This window comes from Macrotis lagotis, chromosome 7 (assembly GCF_037893015.1).
Source record: "Macrotis lagotis isolate mMagLag1 chromosome 7, bilby.v1.9.chrom.fasta, whole genome shotgun sequence".
In the NCBI taxonomy this organism is placed as follows: domain Eukaryota; kingdom Metazoa; phylum Chordata; class Mammalia; order Peramelemorphia; family Peramelidae; genus Macrotis; species Macrotis lagotis.
Genome location: NC_133664.1, coordinates 9,268,108 through 9,285,608, shown reverse-complemented (window position 1 = coordinate 9,285,608; position 17,501 = coordinate 9,268,108). Strand labels below are relative to the sequence as shown.

At 44.2% G+C, this 17,501-nt stretch overlaps 1 protein-coding gene across 7 annotated transcripts in view; it reads left to right on the top strand.

Annotated features, from left to right (window-relative positions):
* SNX13 (sorting nexin 13) overlaps positions 1-17,501 on the top strand; it is a 129,864-nt gene that overhangs the window by 79,977 nt on the left and 32,386 nt on the right. For 6 of the 7 annotated variants that reach the window (XM_074195432.1, XM_074195429.1, XM_074195428.1 and 3 more), the window contains 4 exons: positions 585-717; positions 7,385-7,422; positions 11,331-11,400; positions 16,280-16,452. In XM_074195432.1, the coding sequence (XP_074051533.1) occupies positions 585-717; positions 7,385-7,422; positions 11,331-11,400; positions 16,280-16,452 (414 nt within the window). The remainder of the gene's footprint in view (positions 1-584; positions 718-7,384; positions 7,423-11,330; positions 11,401-16,279; positions 16,453-17,501) is intronic. The other variant, XM_074195427.1, reaches the window with a different exon arrangement.

Below are 17,501 nucleotides of genomic sequence, written 5' to 3'. Positions count from 1 at the left end.
TAGGAGTGATATGGCATGTATGCAGGTTTTTTTTCTCAAGGGCGCATGCCCTCTGGAGTGTTTGGGAAAGGTCCCTGGAGATGGTGCATGGTGGAGCCATGAAAGAATCTCTGCTCTCTCAGGGTGCTCTGTGAGGGGGAAATGCATTCCAGGCATGGGAGAGTTGGCAAATGGAGTGCCATGTGTCAAGAATAAGAGTGGCCAGTGGCTGGGAAGGGCAATAGACTGAGCAGCGAAGACGATGCCAATTACTAGAATTTGTGAGGAGCTTTAAGGTTTGCAGAGGGCTTTGCAACAACCCTAGGGAGGCACTAATGCTATACACATGTTACAGATGAGAAAACTGAGGCAAACAGAGAGAAGGGGACGTGCCCAGTGTCACTTACCCAGCTGTGTCTGGGGGTGGGTTTGAACTCAGGTCCTCCTGACTGGGCCTGGTGCTCTGTGCATTGGTGCCCCCAGGGGCCTAGCCTGGCAGTGCCAGCCCAGGGTCATCACTGCCATTATATACCAGCTGGCCTAGGGAGCAAAAAGCCCCCTTGAGAGCACCGCTGGCTCATGGCACCGTCTCATCTTCCTCCAAGGTGTACGACCTGATGCTGAGAGATGAGAGATTCTACCCATCCTTTAAGCAGAACGTTCTGTACGTGCGCATGCTGGCTGAGCTGGACATGCTCAAAGATCCTAGCTTCAGAGGCTCTGACGATGGCGACGGAGGTAAGGGGATGCCCAATATCAATCTGTTCTTTCAAAGTGTGTGAGTCATTTTAATTTACAAACAAGGAGCATAACATACCTTATGTATTACATCAAAATGTCAATGTTTTGTAAACTTTTGGAACCTAGGAGTTCAGGTATGGTCATCCTTGGGCTTTTGAAATGAGTATTTGGCATCATTTGGATAGTCTCCCCGAACATTTGACTTGTATCTTCTTTTCCTGCCATTGATAGCAGATTTAGGAGTCAACCTAGATAGTCTTTAAGGTCCTTTGTAGCTCATAATTCTAAATTAGAGTTTTACCTCATGTCAGATTATCCTCTACCCTGGGGAGGTCATCTCATCTGCCATGCTTCTTTTCATATGAAGAAAGTGAGGCCCAGAGAGGAATGGAGCTGGGTTGTGGGAGAGCCAGAGGAGATTCCAGATCTCCTAACTCTCCTTTTTTTTTCAAAATTCTTTGAATAGCTACTGATGATCATTATTGGCCCCCTTTACAGTTTGGGGCACAAAGTAGCCATGATGCCTGTGGATAGATTGATTTCTCATGGAGGGCAGGACCTTCCCTGAAATACCTTGGCTTTGTTTAGTCTTTCCACTGGGGGAAAGAAAATAACAGCAGTTCTTCCTCCAGCAGGGTGGGGAGGATGGAAGGCATTTCCTCTAAAGAGAGGCCTGGAGTTGGCTCAAGGGAAGAGCCTGTGGAGGTCATTGGATGATGGCCTTTCTTGATGAAGAGAGCAAGGCTGAAGGTCTTGAAGTCAAGCCCCCTGGTCACTTGGTACCATCCCTCAACAGGGGGCTCCTAGGGGTTCCAGGGAGCAAAGAAGATTTGGGAAGAAAGAGGCGAGGGTGCCCAAGTTGTGTCCTCACATATTTATTTTGATTTTCTGACCCGAAGACAGTAAGGAGCCCTGGAAGACCTTGTATCAAAATGGAGTCCTCTTCTGCTTCAGCACTGACATATAGAGAATAGATTTGGGGAAAGGTGTGCTGAGGAAATATTGGTGTCTTTGTCCTTAGGAAGATATGGGAGACCTCAGAGCTGGACTCTCCCAGTTCATTCAGTCAATATGGATAAAGTGCTACTGGGGGCCTGGCGCTGGGGATACAAAGAGATGGAAAGAGTGAGAGTCACAGATGGGAAACAGAGAGCTTCTGACCCCTCAGGAAAACATCTGCAAGGCCCTGCCAGCACCCCATGTTCAGAAGACTCCCCCCCCCCCCCCCCCCCCCCCCCCCCCCCCCGCCAAGGCTGGTCTCCATTCCACCTGACTGACCCTTGTCTCCTCTCCCTTCCCCTCACTTGCTCTCCGTCCTCTGGTGGCCACCTTCTCCCCACACTTTCCTTTTCTGTTGTGGTTCTTTTCCTAATAGACATGTTTGTGTTAACTCAGCCTGGGGCCTAGTTCAGAGGCAGCGTCTTCCTTCTTCCCTCTCTCTCGCATCTATCTGTCCACCCATCTGTCTTTCTTCTCTCTACACATCTAAAGATGTGTGAGGACCCATCAAAGATGGCAGATTATGTCCTGTCTTGTTGGAGTCTCAAGAGACCCCTGGGTGAGGAGTTGTACTCTCATTGTTTGAGATGACTCAATGACTTCTCTGTAGCTTCTAGTGAGTGAGTATTAGGGCCAGGATTTCCTGACCCAAGTCCAAAATGCTCTCCCATCAATAACTCTTCTTGTTTCCATCTTTGTTCTGGAACCTGGGATGCAGTGATCCTGAGGGTAGAAGCCGGCTGGGGATGGGGGAAGCCTTTGCAATTAGCACAGCCCTAGAATTCTAAAGAATTAATTCTAGCAAGACCTTAAAAGACCCTTGAGGTCAGTGCTCCCCTTTCACAGGTGGAGGTGCTGAGGCTCAGGAGGCTGGCAGCTGTTGGTCCAACTTCCAGGCCGGGGGCATTTTTAGTCTACTGCAACCCTCTTGAGTGATATTCCTTCCCAGGGAGTTAGATAGCTGGGAGGAGAATTGGGCCTGGGAAAAAAGAAGGTGAGTTTGCATTGAGTTTTCAGTGGATTTTTTTTTTTTCAGCAAAGGTGGGCCTTCCCCTTTAGTGGATAGAGGGTAGGGCCTGGGTCCCATCCTGGGAGGCAGCTCTGGAAGACTCTTCTGGAAGAATTTCTGAATTGTCTGGTGGAGTTGGTTTACTCTGACTTTCTCTACGCAGATGTAATGATAGGTCTGGTCTAAACAAAATTGATTTTCAAGGAGAGCCAAGAGAAATAGTGTAAGGAGCTAGAGATGTGAAACTCAAAACTGGGGTGTGAGAAGAGGGGCGTCATCCACAGAGAAATCATAATGTGAAGTTCTAAGAAAAACAGTACTGCCCACAGCAAAGAGCAAAGGGAGAGCTGGGACTGCTGGGAAGCAGCAGAGGGGTGGGCAGGGAGGAAGTGAGGAAGGGACTGACCCGCGGTCCTCTAGGTACATCTTGGGGCCACACAGAGGGAAGGTGAACATGGAAGACTGGGGAGGCTTTTTATTTTCATACTATCTTTGTTACTTTGAAGATTCAGATGTACAAATCAGTCAGTATTTTAAATCCAGAAAAACTAATAAGGAAAAGTATTCAGCTTATTAAAAGTCGGTATGTCTAATTTAATTGAGGGACCCTCCATGTGTGGTTCTTTCCTGGATGATAAAAATTCTGTAATTTCAGTTCAGATGAATAGATGAAAGTTTTTTTAAAAAAATTGTCCAGGTCTGATTGGTGAAAGGTGGCTCTTGTGGGTGACTGTTTGCCCCCTGAGCCTCTCCTCAGCAGCCTGGCTGCTGGGTGCCAAGTGTGTTTGAAATGAATTTGCTTGATCCAAAATTAATTTGTAGAGGAAATTTGCTTTTTGAGTCCCAAATGAATATGACCTCCATTTTCCCAGCCTGAAAGCAGCTTTGCCTTCACACCAAAGGAGTCTTCTTTCTGGAGCTAACATTTTCTTTGTGGGATTTGAGGAGAGGAACCAGCTTTGCCATCTAGAGAATGAGGAATCTGTGGGGACAGGGGGAGGCCAATGGTCTCTGTTGGCCTAAGCCCCTTCTCCTCTCCCAGTAGAGATACCGTCTGGGTGACTCGAGGATGTACTTTGTTGGCTTCGCCTGAGGGCTCAGAGACCCTCGAGCACACAGACTCCCACATAGCTGGGGTTTTCTGGTTTAGATTTCTTCATTTCAATTAAACTGAACCCTGAGCTTGGTCTTGCTTGGTTTCCAAACTGGAAGGGAGGGAATGACCACAACAGCTCCCCAGTTCTTCCAAGGTGCTCTGCAGGGAGCTGTCCAGAAGCCCCTCAGATGTTCCTTGTCATTGTGCTTTTGGGCTGCTCTTTTCAGACTACTGTTCAGCCTCTGAAATCCCCTGCACAGTTAGGCCTTTGAATTCTTCTGGGGGTTGTATGGCCAGTGGATCCTTGGCCATCAGGTCAGGCAGGACTCACCAGGAGAGAGCCACACAGGATGTGTGGGACTAGAGAGGAAATGTTGACTCTGTGGAGGGAGCCCCCCAGAAGATGAAGTGTCCCAGACAGCCCAGGCATCACACCTGCTAAAAGTCTATAATTCAGAGGAATACCTTTCCTCTTCAAGATGAGGGGAAGGGCGTTGTTAAAGCTTTTATTTTCAAGAAACATTTGGAGAAATTTGTCTCAGAGGAAACTTGAATTCTGATACTGCTGATCATTGTTTTATTCTAAAGCTTTGTTTGGGCTTTTGATTGCAACTCAAATTCTGCCTTTCCCAAAGTACTTCTCATAAAGTTCTTAAAAATAAATGGGTTTCTTTCTGAAAAACACAATGTAAGGCTATGTGGAGTAATGGGGGGACCTGGCCCCAGGGGTCTCCTCTGCCCTCGACTGCCTAGCTTGTTCTCTGGGTGGTGTGGCCTGCAGCGCCACTGAGATGAAAGTGTGATTGGGTACTAACGTTCCACCTTGCCCCTATAAGAGTCCTCCCGGGTGGTGCAGGGTCCCCAGTGGGGTAGTTGAGTAGTGCAGTGGATGCTTGCCACTTCCTAGCTGTGGGACCTTGGACAAGTCACCACCCTGACTACCTCACAAACAGGGCCATCTCCAGTTGTCTTGATTCATCTCTGGTCACTGGACCTAGAGGGCTCTGAAGGAGAAAGGAAGACTGGGGCTTAGCACAACCCACCTCCCCACCCCTACTCAAATATAACTTACATGTTTGTCATGGCATCACTGCCCTGTTGTTGTGGGCTTCTTTGAATATGAAGGACAAACATTATTATTAGGGTCCCTTTTCCTCTCTGAGTTTCACCCCACAGCTCTTGTCAGCCCTCCCAAGCAAGGTGGGCATTATCAGCGGAAGCACGGGAAGAAGCCTTTTATCACTTGCTATCTGACCTTAAGTATTTTTGAGAAACTAAAGTTGTGGATGTTGGTTTTAAGAAGCTGACTCTTAGTTATTTGGATTCCAAGACAGTAGATGGAACCCTTGAATAATCATGGCAGCTCATGCGAGTCTCATAATAACCTTAGTAAGCAGGTGCTGTTATCCCCATTTTATAGGTAAGGAAGCTGAGGCAAACAGAGGTCCCCCAGCCAGGAAATACAGCTTGGGTCACATGTGAGCACTGGTATTCCTGACTCCAGGTCTAGCCCTCTAACTACCACTCTACCTTGCTGCCTCGGTGGCATGAGTGTAACCTCCAGAATGCTTTTTTTTTTTTTACCTCAAAATGGCCTTTATTGATATATTTTAAGTTAATATATCATTCTGATTGGGACAGAGTAAGGCAGGAGTATGTGATCCATCGCTGGAGTTGAGCTCTTCAGGGAGATGGCGGAGGCTTTGCAGGTGACCCTGCAGCCAGTTGCCTGCCTGTGCCTCATGAAGGTGGCCTATTTATGAGTCACAGTCAACCACTTTAAACCAGGCATTACTCGAAGTCCTGAAGCCTGTGGGTCTATGACTCTTCCTGCCACAGAGTCAGTAAATGGGCCTTTCCCCATGGGCTGGGGCCGCTTTGGGCAGGGCTCTGGGTGTTTTTATAAAGCATTTGAGTAACACCCTTTGGAAACTGGGTATCAAGACATGCATGAAGGGATGAGAGTCATTACCCCTTGTGTCCATTGGCCAGCCCCGGGAGCAGCATCTTGCAGCTGACTGTTGCTGGTTTGGGCCAGATGCTTCTAAAGTGGCCATCTGCACAGTAGCCCTTGTCAGCTTGTAAACCGATTTTTTCAAGAATTGTAAACTGGACTTCATAGTCCTTTGTCCCAAGTTCATTAACAAAAAGACACTTTAAGAATGTTAAGACAGTCTCAAAACTAGTGTGGAGACCAAAGTCTTTAGTCGGAGAGGTGTGAAGAAGCCTCCTTCTGGCTTGGAGGTGGACTCCAAGGCCATGGAATTGGGGCTCTTCAGGGGAATCCCTGTTGACTGGGATTTTCCTTTTGGAGTCCCTTTTTGTCCTTGGCTCTGTTCTGGATGGAAAGCGGACAACTTGAAAGGGATTTTGAGCTCCCTAAGTTTTTTTTCTCACTTGGTTTTGTTGCATTTAACTTTTTCTATTCCTTTGACCACAGGAAAGAAGTCCCTTTTTCACTTCCTCTTTGTGGAATGTCAGCCCATTTCATGTGTAACTCTGGACCAATGTAGGCACTGTACTTGCCCAAACACAAACTATTTTTCTTGTCTTTGGCTATTATTTCTGGGTTTGGGTCAGAAGCTTAGTTTATACTTCATAGACTTCTGAAACATCCTGGGAATACCTAAGACTTTTCTTTTAAAAGACAGGAAGGAAGGAAGGAAGGAAGGAAGGAAGGAAGGAAGGAAGGAAGGAAGGAAGGAAAATGACTTGAATCATGAACTGTACAGTTGCTTTATGTTGGAAGCGTTCTTTGAACTAAGAGCTTTCTCTTTTGTGGAGGCCCAAGTGAACCTTCCTCATATTGCTTTCACTGACAGTTTAATGAGGAACTGGAACTTCCCCCCAAAGGTTAGGGGGTAGAGATTTAGGGTCCCGGCTGCCTCTGTAGAAGAGGGTTTTGTAGCAGCAGTGAGTGGCATACCTAAGGAAGAAGAGAAACAAGGAAAGGGATTTTAAATGTTAGGGAAGTGATTTTATGGGGAGCCTCTTCCCTGCTACCTCTGTTTCTCTAATCAACATATTCTAACACTACAGGAGGCTACAAGGACAGAAAAGAGGTTCTGTGGGCTAGGTGGGGAAGGGGGAAAGAAATGTACCCATATGTGCATTGTATCCACGCACCTCCAGAGCCCCCAAGAAATAGAGAACAACCCCAAAGAACATAGGGAGGGAAGGAGTCGCTGACAGTCATGGGGAGTGAGGTAGGCTTCATGTAGCTTGGAGATCTGTATTGTCCTTGCCCTGCCGCAGAGGTGATTTGTGGCTGGTCTGAAGCAGATGACGCCTTTGTGACTCTAGCCTGAGCCTTGCCCCAGGTTCTGAGTCCCTGTAAGCTCATGGCTCATGGCTCTCTACAGGTGCACACATGTTTCCTTGGAAACGAGGGTGGGAGGCCTCAGGGGCTGAAGGACGAGTCAAGGGGTGCCTTACGGAAGGACGTTTTTCTTTAATGTGTTGTCATGATTTGGCTGCAGTGAATGCATGAACCTGAGATGAACATGCTGTTTGGAAAGCTTTTCTGCATTTTAATTTGAGGTCTGTTTTTTTCCCCACAGAATCTTTTAATAGGTCCCCTACAGGGAGCATAAATTTGGTAAGTGTGATGGGTCCTTTAAATATTACATATAAAAGTTTTAGACAAATAGATCATTTTGCTCTTTATGATCAAACGGTACTTTAAAGATTATGAAATTTTTTGAAAAATTTTAGTCTTAATTACAACTCAAGTGAATGAATGAAGGAAAAAGAATTTAGTAAGTGTTTTCTCTGGGCCAGTCACTGAGGATATTTATATATTTACAGAAAATAAAGTCTCTGCCCTCTTAGAGTTTATAGTCTAATGAGGAGACTACGAACCAAGAGGAATGGGACCAGGAAAGGAACTGTTGAATTGCTCTCATTGTTTTCAGGCTGAGTAGCAAATGTGGAAAAAGCCCTTCTCTACCAGGAGATTTTTCTCAACATTCCATCATCTAGAAAAATGATAGCTGTCAGTCATCTTCTCCCTTCTGTCCTGTCCATGTTGCAGCCTCGTGTGGACTGTGTTCTTGGTACTGGGTCCTTCTAGTAAAGAGACCCTGGTTCTCTCCTGCTCCCTCTCCACCATCCTTCCCTTCTCTGGTTTCTGATTCAGTAGCACAAGTTCATCTGGCCCCCTTTTTGTGCTGCCTCTTAGGGGCTGATTTCTGGTGTTGATCCTGACTGCGGGTATCTCGCCATCCCCTGGATGTTCATCACCCTTCTGACCCCCAAGAGTTTATGACATGGGCAGGAGTCCAAACCCTGAACAACGTTGGCCTTTGCTTCAGGTCATTGTCTTAGGTCAATGGCTTCTGCTTGTGCAGGTGCTGGAACACTTGGGAGAGTTTTGTCTGACTTAACTCCCAGACTGACGTCACTTCCTATTCAAGCTCCTGTCAGTCCCAGCATTGGAAGGAGGCCTGGGGAGTAGGGGAACCCTTAAGGACTTGGCACGCAAGACTCTGGCAGTCTCTGCTTTGGAATTTTAGTAGAACCCATCATTTTAGTTTTTCACCTTTACTTTTATATTGCATGTTTCAAATGGAGAAATAGTCCCATTTGTTCAACAAAACAACACAATTCCAACATTTCACACTGTTTGTTGACTGATCCAAATGCCTGCTCGCAGTCAGTCTTGCTGAATTTAAACATTCGCCTGAGTGAAATTTTCCTTTGCAAACTTGAAATTTTGGATTTTTGTGGCCTAGTTGTAAAGAGACCTTTTATCTCATCTGAAAGTAAAAGAGCCCTCTTGAATTATTTTAATTGCCTCAAAGGGAAAAGAAAAATGTCTTTGAATGTCTCCCACTGCATTGTCTGATTCCTTTGTCATTTCATTGTGATCTAATTCAAATATCTACATTATAAATTCCAGATATTTGTGTGCACATTTAAAAACTGCATTAAAACATTTCTATTAACATTTTAATGTTTTCCTATATACCTCCCAAAATCTATTCCTTATAACAGAAAATTTTAAAAAAGAGAAAAGGTGGAAAAGTCATTAAAAGACCTATAATTAATGTATTGTTGATTTAAGGAATACATACAACTTATAATACATACATACATTTGAGGAATACTGAATTGTATTGCTTTAATAACTTCTGAGTTTCACAGCATAGGCTCTTAATGAGTTAGTTGTTATTGCAGAGAGGAAGGGCAATCTTTCCCCTTTTTGCCTTTAATGGTAATTTGTTGGGTAGGAAAAGATGTATTGTAGGACAGTGCATTTAGTTCAGAGAGAGCATTATTTTCTTCACAGGTATAATTTTTCACATACAAATACTTTTCAAAACAGAAGATATTTCTATCTTCATTATAGATCATCTATTTTAACTTTCTTATATTTACTTTCCATTTCATGCTTTTAAAAACCTCTTCTGGAGGCGGCTAGGTGGCATAGTGGATAAAGCACCGGCCTTGGAGTCAGTAGTACCTGGGTTCAAATCCAGTCTCAGACACTTAATAATGACCTAGCTGTGTGGCCTTGGGCAAGCCACTTAACCCCATTTGCCTTGAAAAAACAAAAACAAAAACAAAATAATTACCTAGCCATGTGGCCTTGGGCAAGCCACTTAACCCTGTTTGCCTTGCAAAAACCTAAAACAAAACAAAACAAAAACCTCTTCTGAATATATTATAATAGCTCTGAGAGAAGTATTTATGCCCATTTTACAGAAAGGGAAACTGAGACCTCAGTATCACACAGGGAATCAATTGTGGGACTTGAACTAGGACTATAACTCCAAGACTGTCTGTTCTTTTCTCCCATTTCAAAAAATTTTAGTAACAATCACGTCAAATAATTATGTTTGAAATTATGTTTGACTTTATAACCACCAGTCTTTATTGGATATGTTTTTTGCCACGGAAAAAACAGCCTTTTCCTAGTTCCAAGGCTATTTGATTTTTAGGAGGTGCTTTTCAGCATGGCCAGATCTATGCCTCAGAGACTTGAAGTCCCCTTTGGGTGATGCTGATGGTGCAGTGTTCAATTCCTGACACACTTTCACACTTTGGAGAGTGAAAGTGGCTAAAATTGGGAACTGAAATTTCTGCATGTACCTCTCTTTCTTTGAATAAATAAACTCCAAAGCAGGCTTAGAAATTTCTATTGCTTTCTAAAAAAAATCTTGCCATTCTCTATTCATGCTTGATGCATTCTTTCTTTCTGTTAAAAAGTCTAATGAGACTTTCTCCATTAAAGAGAATATTAGGGGTGGCTAGGTGGCGCAGTGGATAAAGCACCGGCTATAGAGTCAGGAGTACCTGGGTTCAAATCCAGTCTCAGCCACTTAATAATTACCTAGCTGTGTGGCCTTGGGCAAACCACTTAACCCCATTGCCAAGCAAAAACCTAAAAATAAATCAATAAAAAATAAAGAGAATATTAAAGATATTTCTATATTTAAAAAAAAATTCAATGGGGTGGCTAGATGGCGTAGTGGATAAAGCACCGGCCTTGGAGTCAGGAGTACCTGGGTTCAAATCTGGTCTCAGACACTTAATAATTACCTAGCTGGGTGGCCTTGGGCAAGCCACTTAACCCCATTTGCCTTGCAAAAAAACCTAAAAAAAAAAATTCAGCTATGTGATCTCAGACTGCCATCCTTCCCAAGTCCTCTCTTTTCTTTCCTTTTACCTCTTTATTTTGAAGATTTTCTCACAATGTGGAAAATCTAATTTGAGAAGCGGTGTATTCATATTGATGGTGGCTGGAGGGTAGCATGGACGTGGTCAGCCCCATGTCCCAGTTTTTTCATTTGTAATGCTAGTGCCTGGCCAGCTCTGGGCTTTGTCTTTGATGTTCTCTGTGCCAGCCCTGCTGCCCCCCTCCTCCTCTCTGCCTTCTGGCCTCCCTGGCTTTTTCCTGGTCCCTGCTCCAGGAAGCCTCCCCAGCTCCTCAGACTTTTTCATGTCAGCATCCATTCAGCTTGGTTGTCCACATTTGTTTGCATGTTATCCCCCTTGGTGGCCTGGGAGCCCCTGGAGGGTTGGGACTGTCTTTGACCTTCCTTGGGCCTCTGGTGCATGGGGGATTCTTCCTAAAGACATGAGCTGAAGGGGCGGCTAGGTGGTATAATGGATGAAGCACCGGCCCTGGAGTCAGGAATACCTGGGTTCAAATCCAGCTGTGTGGCTTTGGGCAAGCCACTTAACCCCGTTTGCCTTGCAAAAAAAAAAAAGACATGAGCTGACAAGATGATGCTTCAGGTACCAGCCCAGCCATGTTCAGAAGACAGTGAGAGGGGACAGAGAAAGAGCCAGGGAGGCCAGGAGGAGGCAGTGTGTTTGTTTAGGCAAAATACATATCCAGATAGAATGGGTCATGCTGACTTTGTCATCTCTCTTAAGTCACTGGACTTAAACATTATTTAAGATAGCAGCTTATTTTCATCATAAAATTCATAAAATACTGGAATATTGTCATGCCTATCAGTTATGTTTCTCACATGAATGTTCTCTTTATTTCTACAGTCTTTAGACGACCTTTCAAGTGTCTCCTCTGATGACTCGGTGCAGCTCCACGCTTATATTTCTGACACTGGTAAGAGCTTTGGAGTTTAGAGATGGCCAACCAACCTTCTTTCTCTTTCCTTGGCATTTTGTATTGATTTTTAAATGTCATTTATTCATCATTCAGAGAATTGTACACAAACTCATTCTTTTCTTTTTCAAAGCATCAAATGTCCAGCCTGTTGTTGGTGTCTGGGATTGTTTTGTAAAGTTCCAGTTGATTCTGTATTCTTTCTTTTGGGAGTATTCTACCTGGAATGCTTGGACCCTCTGCTTGATTTTCAACATTTGAAGACTTAAGTTTTCAAACCCTGTAGGACATTCTACTTTTCACCAGTAGAAGGAGATAATCTCATTTTTCTTCTCGTAATCAGAGAGGTCCTGGTCTCTAGTGGAGAGACTGACCGAGACATTGTTTTTTCCCTCGTCTTTCTAGAACAGCTGCATTTTTTCAGATCACTTTGTGAGACCAAAAGATTTCTGTTCATGTTTTCTCTCAGTCTGTCACTTTTAAAAAACTTTGATTTGGGCCTTTAGAGAGATGATGTTTTCATTTAACAGATGAGCAAGCTGGGTCTGAGAAACCTTAAGGATTATCTTGTGAGGATCAAGCTTTTGTTCCTTTAGGAAGAAGTGGATAAACTTTATTAAGCGTTCATGGGGCATAAAGCTTGTGCTTGGTGCTAGGTATGCTGAGGGAAAATGCCTCCAGCTCCTCCTTAAAAGATTTGACCCTCTAAGGGAGCAGAATGTGCATCCTGGGGGCAGCAGTGGATGGCAGAGTCAATGACAAATGGCATTCCCACAGAAGACATCATACCTGTTTCTGCTGCGGAGCTGTTTGACAGGACCAAGGACTTTGGGGTCAAGAACGTCCTTTTTGGGTCTTCATTCGGTGTCTCTGCTGAGGAGGCCCTGGGCAGTCAGCCCTTCTGGGTCATAGTCACCCCTGTCTGGTGAACTGAGCTGGAAGGACATGGTCCAGGACTCAGGAAGCCTGACATTTCCTCCATCCTGGCTTTCACTGGATCTCTGAGGAGGTCCTTTTTTCCCAGTTTGTTGACCTTCTTTTAGGCCTTCTATCTTCTACCAGTTAGTAGAAGTAGTGATTCTGATCTATCCCCAGCTGGCCCCAGCATACAGTAGGCACTGAAGAAGCTTTGAGAGGTGTTTGAACATCCTTTGGTTTCTCTAATCCTTCCTCTAGAACCAGAGCTGAACTAGGGACAGGCCCAAGGCTCCAAGGCTTTCACATGGCTTTTCTCTCTCTTTGGATTTGATCCCCCTTACGACTCACTGATAATGTCCAGCTCCCCCCAGTGGCGGTGCAATTGTGCTCTGGGCCTGTGGCTCCAGCTGCTGCTCCTATCTAAGGTTTGCTCCTTAACCTGAAGTGGGGGCTTTCTCTGGGGCTGTCTGGAATTTCTTTCAAGGGGACCATCATTTTTTGTAGTCTCTCAAACCTTGGCATCAGCTTTCACCATCTTGGACATCTCTCCCATTTTTCATTTCCAGCATCTAGCCCTAAAGCCCTGGTGTTCCTTGGAATTTGTGGCCTTCATTTCCCTTCTCTTCCCCTGACCTCACTCCTTATCACCTCTCTTAATGATGTTATTTCCTTCCCTTCTAAATCCATCCTGACTCCTGCTGTCAGGGGATTTCCAAAAAACTGCAGCCTTACCATGTCTAGGCTGCACTTGAAAACTTCCGGCGATTCCTTCCTTTTAATGAGATGAGACCCAGAATCTATTGAGGGCTGTCTGATCCTATCATTGTACATGAGTACAGTAGCACTTATCACTGGCAGCCTGGGCTCTTCCCCTTTGGTCCCAGTCTCCTTTGCAGCTTTTATTTTGATTCCCTCTTCCATTGGGAGACCCCTTTCTCTGCCCGTCTTCTGCTCAGCTTCAAGGATCAGCTGAAGTACTCTGAAGCCTGGATGGGCCCGACCTTCTCTGGATGCTTCTCTGACCCCAGGTGCTCCTGCCTGGATGTCATCTTTGTCTGACTCAATTGTTTGGGACCTGACGTGCCACTGCCCTGCTTGCCCTTATACGCATTCAAAGAATAAGGATCCCTGCTGAGGAACCTTTGAGTTTTGCCTTCCAATTGATCCTCATCTAATGGATTTTTTTTTTTTTTTTTTTTTTTTTTTTTTGGTGATTGGTATGGCAGCAATACAAGCCTCAGTTGTTAGGAAAAAAACTGGAAGAGACACAAACTCATGGACATTTTAAATAGATGGAGCCTGACATGAAGGCAGATGCCTTTTTTGTTTTTTGTTCAGCTGTATTCCATTTTTGTAACAGGTCATTCTTTGGGCCTGATGCAAATTCCTGAGAAGGCACAGGGTAGAAGACTGAGGCCCGAGGTGTTGCCTCCTGCCATTCCAGGTCTTCATGATGTGTGGGTCGGGGTCTGCCCTTTCCTCCAGCACAGAGCCACTTTGGAGCTGTTGGGTGCATTTTATGGTCATCACATTTTCCCCTAGTTCCTGAAAGTATTATTATCTGTTCTCATATAACAGATCAGGAAACTGAGGTCCTGAGTCACTCCTTTGGTCATTACCAGTAGCACAGTTGTTGAGTGTAGAGCTTACTATATTTTTTTAATTTGAGTCCTCCTTCTTGCCCTCAGCCCCTCCTGTACCACCCCAAAAAAAGTTTGAAGTAGAATCTAAAGGTTCAGACCTTTAATTTGTCATGAAGAGGAGACAGTTTGGTATTTTAGGAAGAATAGGGGCTTTGGCATTAGTGTTCTCATCTTTTATTTTGCTTCTGGTTACCCATGTCACATAATGCCTCAGTTTCTTTTTTATGAAATGAGGGGGTCCCTTCCACCTCCAAGTCCTGTGATCACTGTTTGACTGTTTGAAGTCTGCGATGAATAATATTCTTTGTCAACTTAGGTCACATTCTAACTTTGGGCACCTGTTTAACTTGGGTGGTTTGGGTGGATTTTTTTTGTTTTTTTTGCCTTTTGAAGCCCCAGGAGCTTCTTTCCATAACTGAAGCAGTTGGACTGTCTGATGTAAACTCTCCGGATCCTTATTCTCTGTTCTATTTCTTTTATATATATATATATATATTTTGCAAGGCAATGGGGTTAAGTGGCTTGCCCAAGGCCACACAGCCAGGTACTTATTAAGTGTCTGAGGTCAGATTTGAACCCAGGTCCTCCTGACTCTAAGGCAGGTGCTCTATCTACTGCACCACCTAGCCACCCCACTCTGTTCTATTTCAATTCAGTTTTGCATGTTTTTACATTGTCAGATGATTTGGTATAAGTGTTGCTGCCTTGTGTTCAGGTTATTCATCTGGCTGATAAGTGTTGCTCCAATTACTTCTCTTCATTATAAAGAGGGATTCAGGACTCATTGTACAAATCCGGGGCCACTGGACTACTCTAGCTCTTCCAAATGACACAGCCCTCCAGTGCTCTAGTCCTGCATTTCCTGAGGCTGGACCTCACACCAAGTTTATACAATTCTATGCCATATGAGTTTCACCCTCCTTCTAATTTATAGCCTCATTTTATAAACTTCCTGACAATATATTATATATGATTAATTACCATATAGTCAGTAAATTCCCCATCATCAGGAATCATTCTCCTTTATTTTATGTAATGTTTCTAAGTGTTCTTTTGCCCCTTCAGCTTGAAAAAAAAGTCATCCTGTCTCTTTTATAATTTTCTTTTGAATCTCATTCTGTTTTCGTCACCTTCTGATTTCAATCATAAAACATCTGACCCTTCATTGAAAGCAGATTTTGAATTTTTCCCACAAAGCATCTCTCCCTTTACTGTCTCCAGCCCACATCCTGCTGTGGGAAATCCTGTTTCACAAAACAAATGATAGATGAAATGTGACTTTCTTGGTGGAAAATTTAAATTCTTTAATGCTTTTAAAGATGAAGTTATTGGTAAAAAGTTTGAATTACAGTGTCCTGCACTGGAAACCATTTTTTCAAGAATTGTTTTGACCCTTTTTTGATCTGAGGCATGTAATCACAATAGGAAAAGACCTATATTTGAGTATTAGAGGGTTTGTGGTTCAGGTGAAATAGATTTACAGTACTTTGGTCACTGTAGATTTGTATTCCTTTATGAAGAACAAAGATGCCAATTAGCCATATAGCTTCCTGGACTGTCCTCCCCGTGGAGCTATTTTTGCTGAAAAGTGAGATTGCCTCAGCTAAATGCAAAGTATCATCTCTACCTCCTGAGGTATTATTATATGTCTACACATTTATAGACAGACTTTTCCAATTTCAAATGTCTTGTATGTAGGTAGTACTGATAGGCATGCCTATGTGTACGGAGGCATACTTAGATAAATAGTTATTCTTAGGCATCATTTAACAGGATCGCTGAAAAATCAATACACCCAACCCGATCACTCTCCCCCAAGCTAAGGATACTACCTCCTGGAGTACTCTGAAGTTCCTCAGTCATTCATTGAGTGTCCCTTCTGTGTGGGGATGTTGGCAGCATTTTCGGAGGGTCCAGTAGAGTAGCTGTCTTGTTTTTAGTCATCCCTTTGGCTGAAGAGACTGTGTTTGAGAAGCACTTGGCCAAGCATGAGAGCCTTTGCTCTAGTGAGTGTAGAAGCTTGGGACTTGCTGAGGCTGGTATTTCCTCGGGACATTGAAGTCAGAAATCTTGGTGATGAGGGGGGAGCCTGCGGGGGGAGCTGTGAACTTGAACTGTTCCTTCTTCGTAGCCCAGAGTCATTGGATGCTGGTTGCCCCATGAGGAAGGTTGGGCATTTTATTTGATCCTTTGCTGACATCCATATGTGTCTCAGTCTTTCATTTCAGACTCTTCCTCATTTCATGTTGTCTTTTTTTGTCCTTTCGTTTTCCTCTTTTGTGTGTTTTGTTTCTCTTCCTTTTTTCCTAAATGACTAGTCTGTGCTGACTGTGACCCCTATGCTGTGGCAGGCGTGTGTAATGACCATGGCAAGACCTACGCTTTGTACGCCATCACTGTGCACCGGCGTGGCCCCAACAGTGACGAGATCTGGAAGACCTATCGCCGGTACAGCGACTTCCATGACTTTCACATGCGGATCACCGAGCAGGTAGTGTCATGTCAATTTGTTTGTGGTTCCCATTGGGTGTGCAGGGGCCTTCTGGAGGAAAATGGTGGCCAAAGTGGAATACCGCCTGTGTGACCGAGGCAGGTCAGCCTCGAGTCTTGGCTTCTTCACTTCCTAGGGAGGACCCTGAATGGCCCTGTCTCTGGGCTCATGGTCTGAGAACCTCTGAGCAAGCCCTTTTATAAAACTCTCAGAGCACCCAGTTTTTAATGGTTTGGATTTCTGCATTTTTAAAAAGGAACATTTTAATAATAATCAACAGGCAGGCTGATATTTATTCACATGTCAAGTAGAAACAAATTCCCTAAATTTGGTTTCATATGAAATCTTTTAGATTATTTGTACAAACTAGTAACTCTGAAATATTATGGGAAGACTTTCATTTGGAAATTTCAATATTCTGTTATTTCTAAATATTAGCAACTAAAATGCCAGCAGACTTGTTCAGGCTCTAGACACAAATGGCATTTTTTTGTGTGTCCAACCAAAAAAAGTCTGTGAAATTGATATAGGGCTCTATGTTTTTGAATTGGCTGTCATAGGTTTAAACAGGCCAGTTCAGTTGTTTAACTCCTTGTCTTTCCCTCTGCAGAAATCTAGTCAACAGAAGGGATTGAGTTTACTTGTTGAATTGGTCACAGAATTGAAGAAATCAAAATTGAGCTTGCCGAAGGTCCGCTACAGAGCAGGATTGGGGGTGGGGTCAGAGGCTTAGCCAGCTGTTGGTTCTTTTGAGAGCCTCAGACAACCTTCGTTTGAATGCCCCCCCCCCACTCATATCTTTAACCCCCATAAAACCATAACAGGGAAAAGGTCCGAACTTGTCCCTTCCAGGGTACCAAGGAGAACCTGTCGACACAAGTGTTCACTTCCCAGGGACTCTGAAGGCAGCAAAATCCCTTTGAAGCTTCAACAGTTGGATAGAGTTACTTGGCTTCATAAAAGCTCTGATTTTAGAAGTGTGTGAATCATAGGATGATCCTGAGAGCGAAGTTGTTGACTAGAAATAGTGGACAAAGAGTTTGACCAGT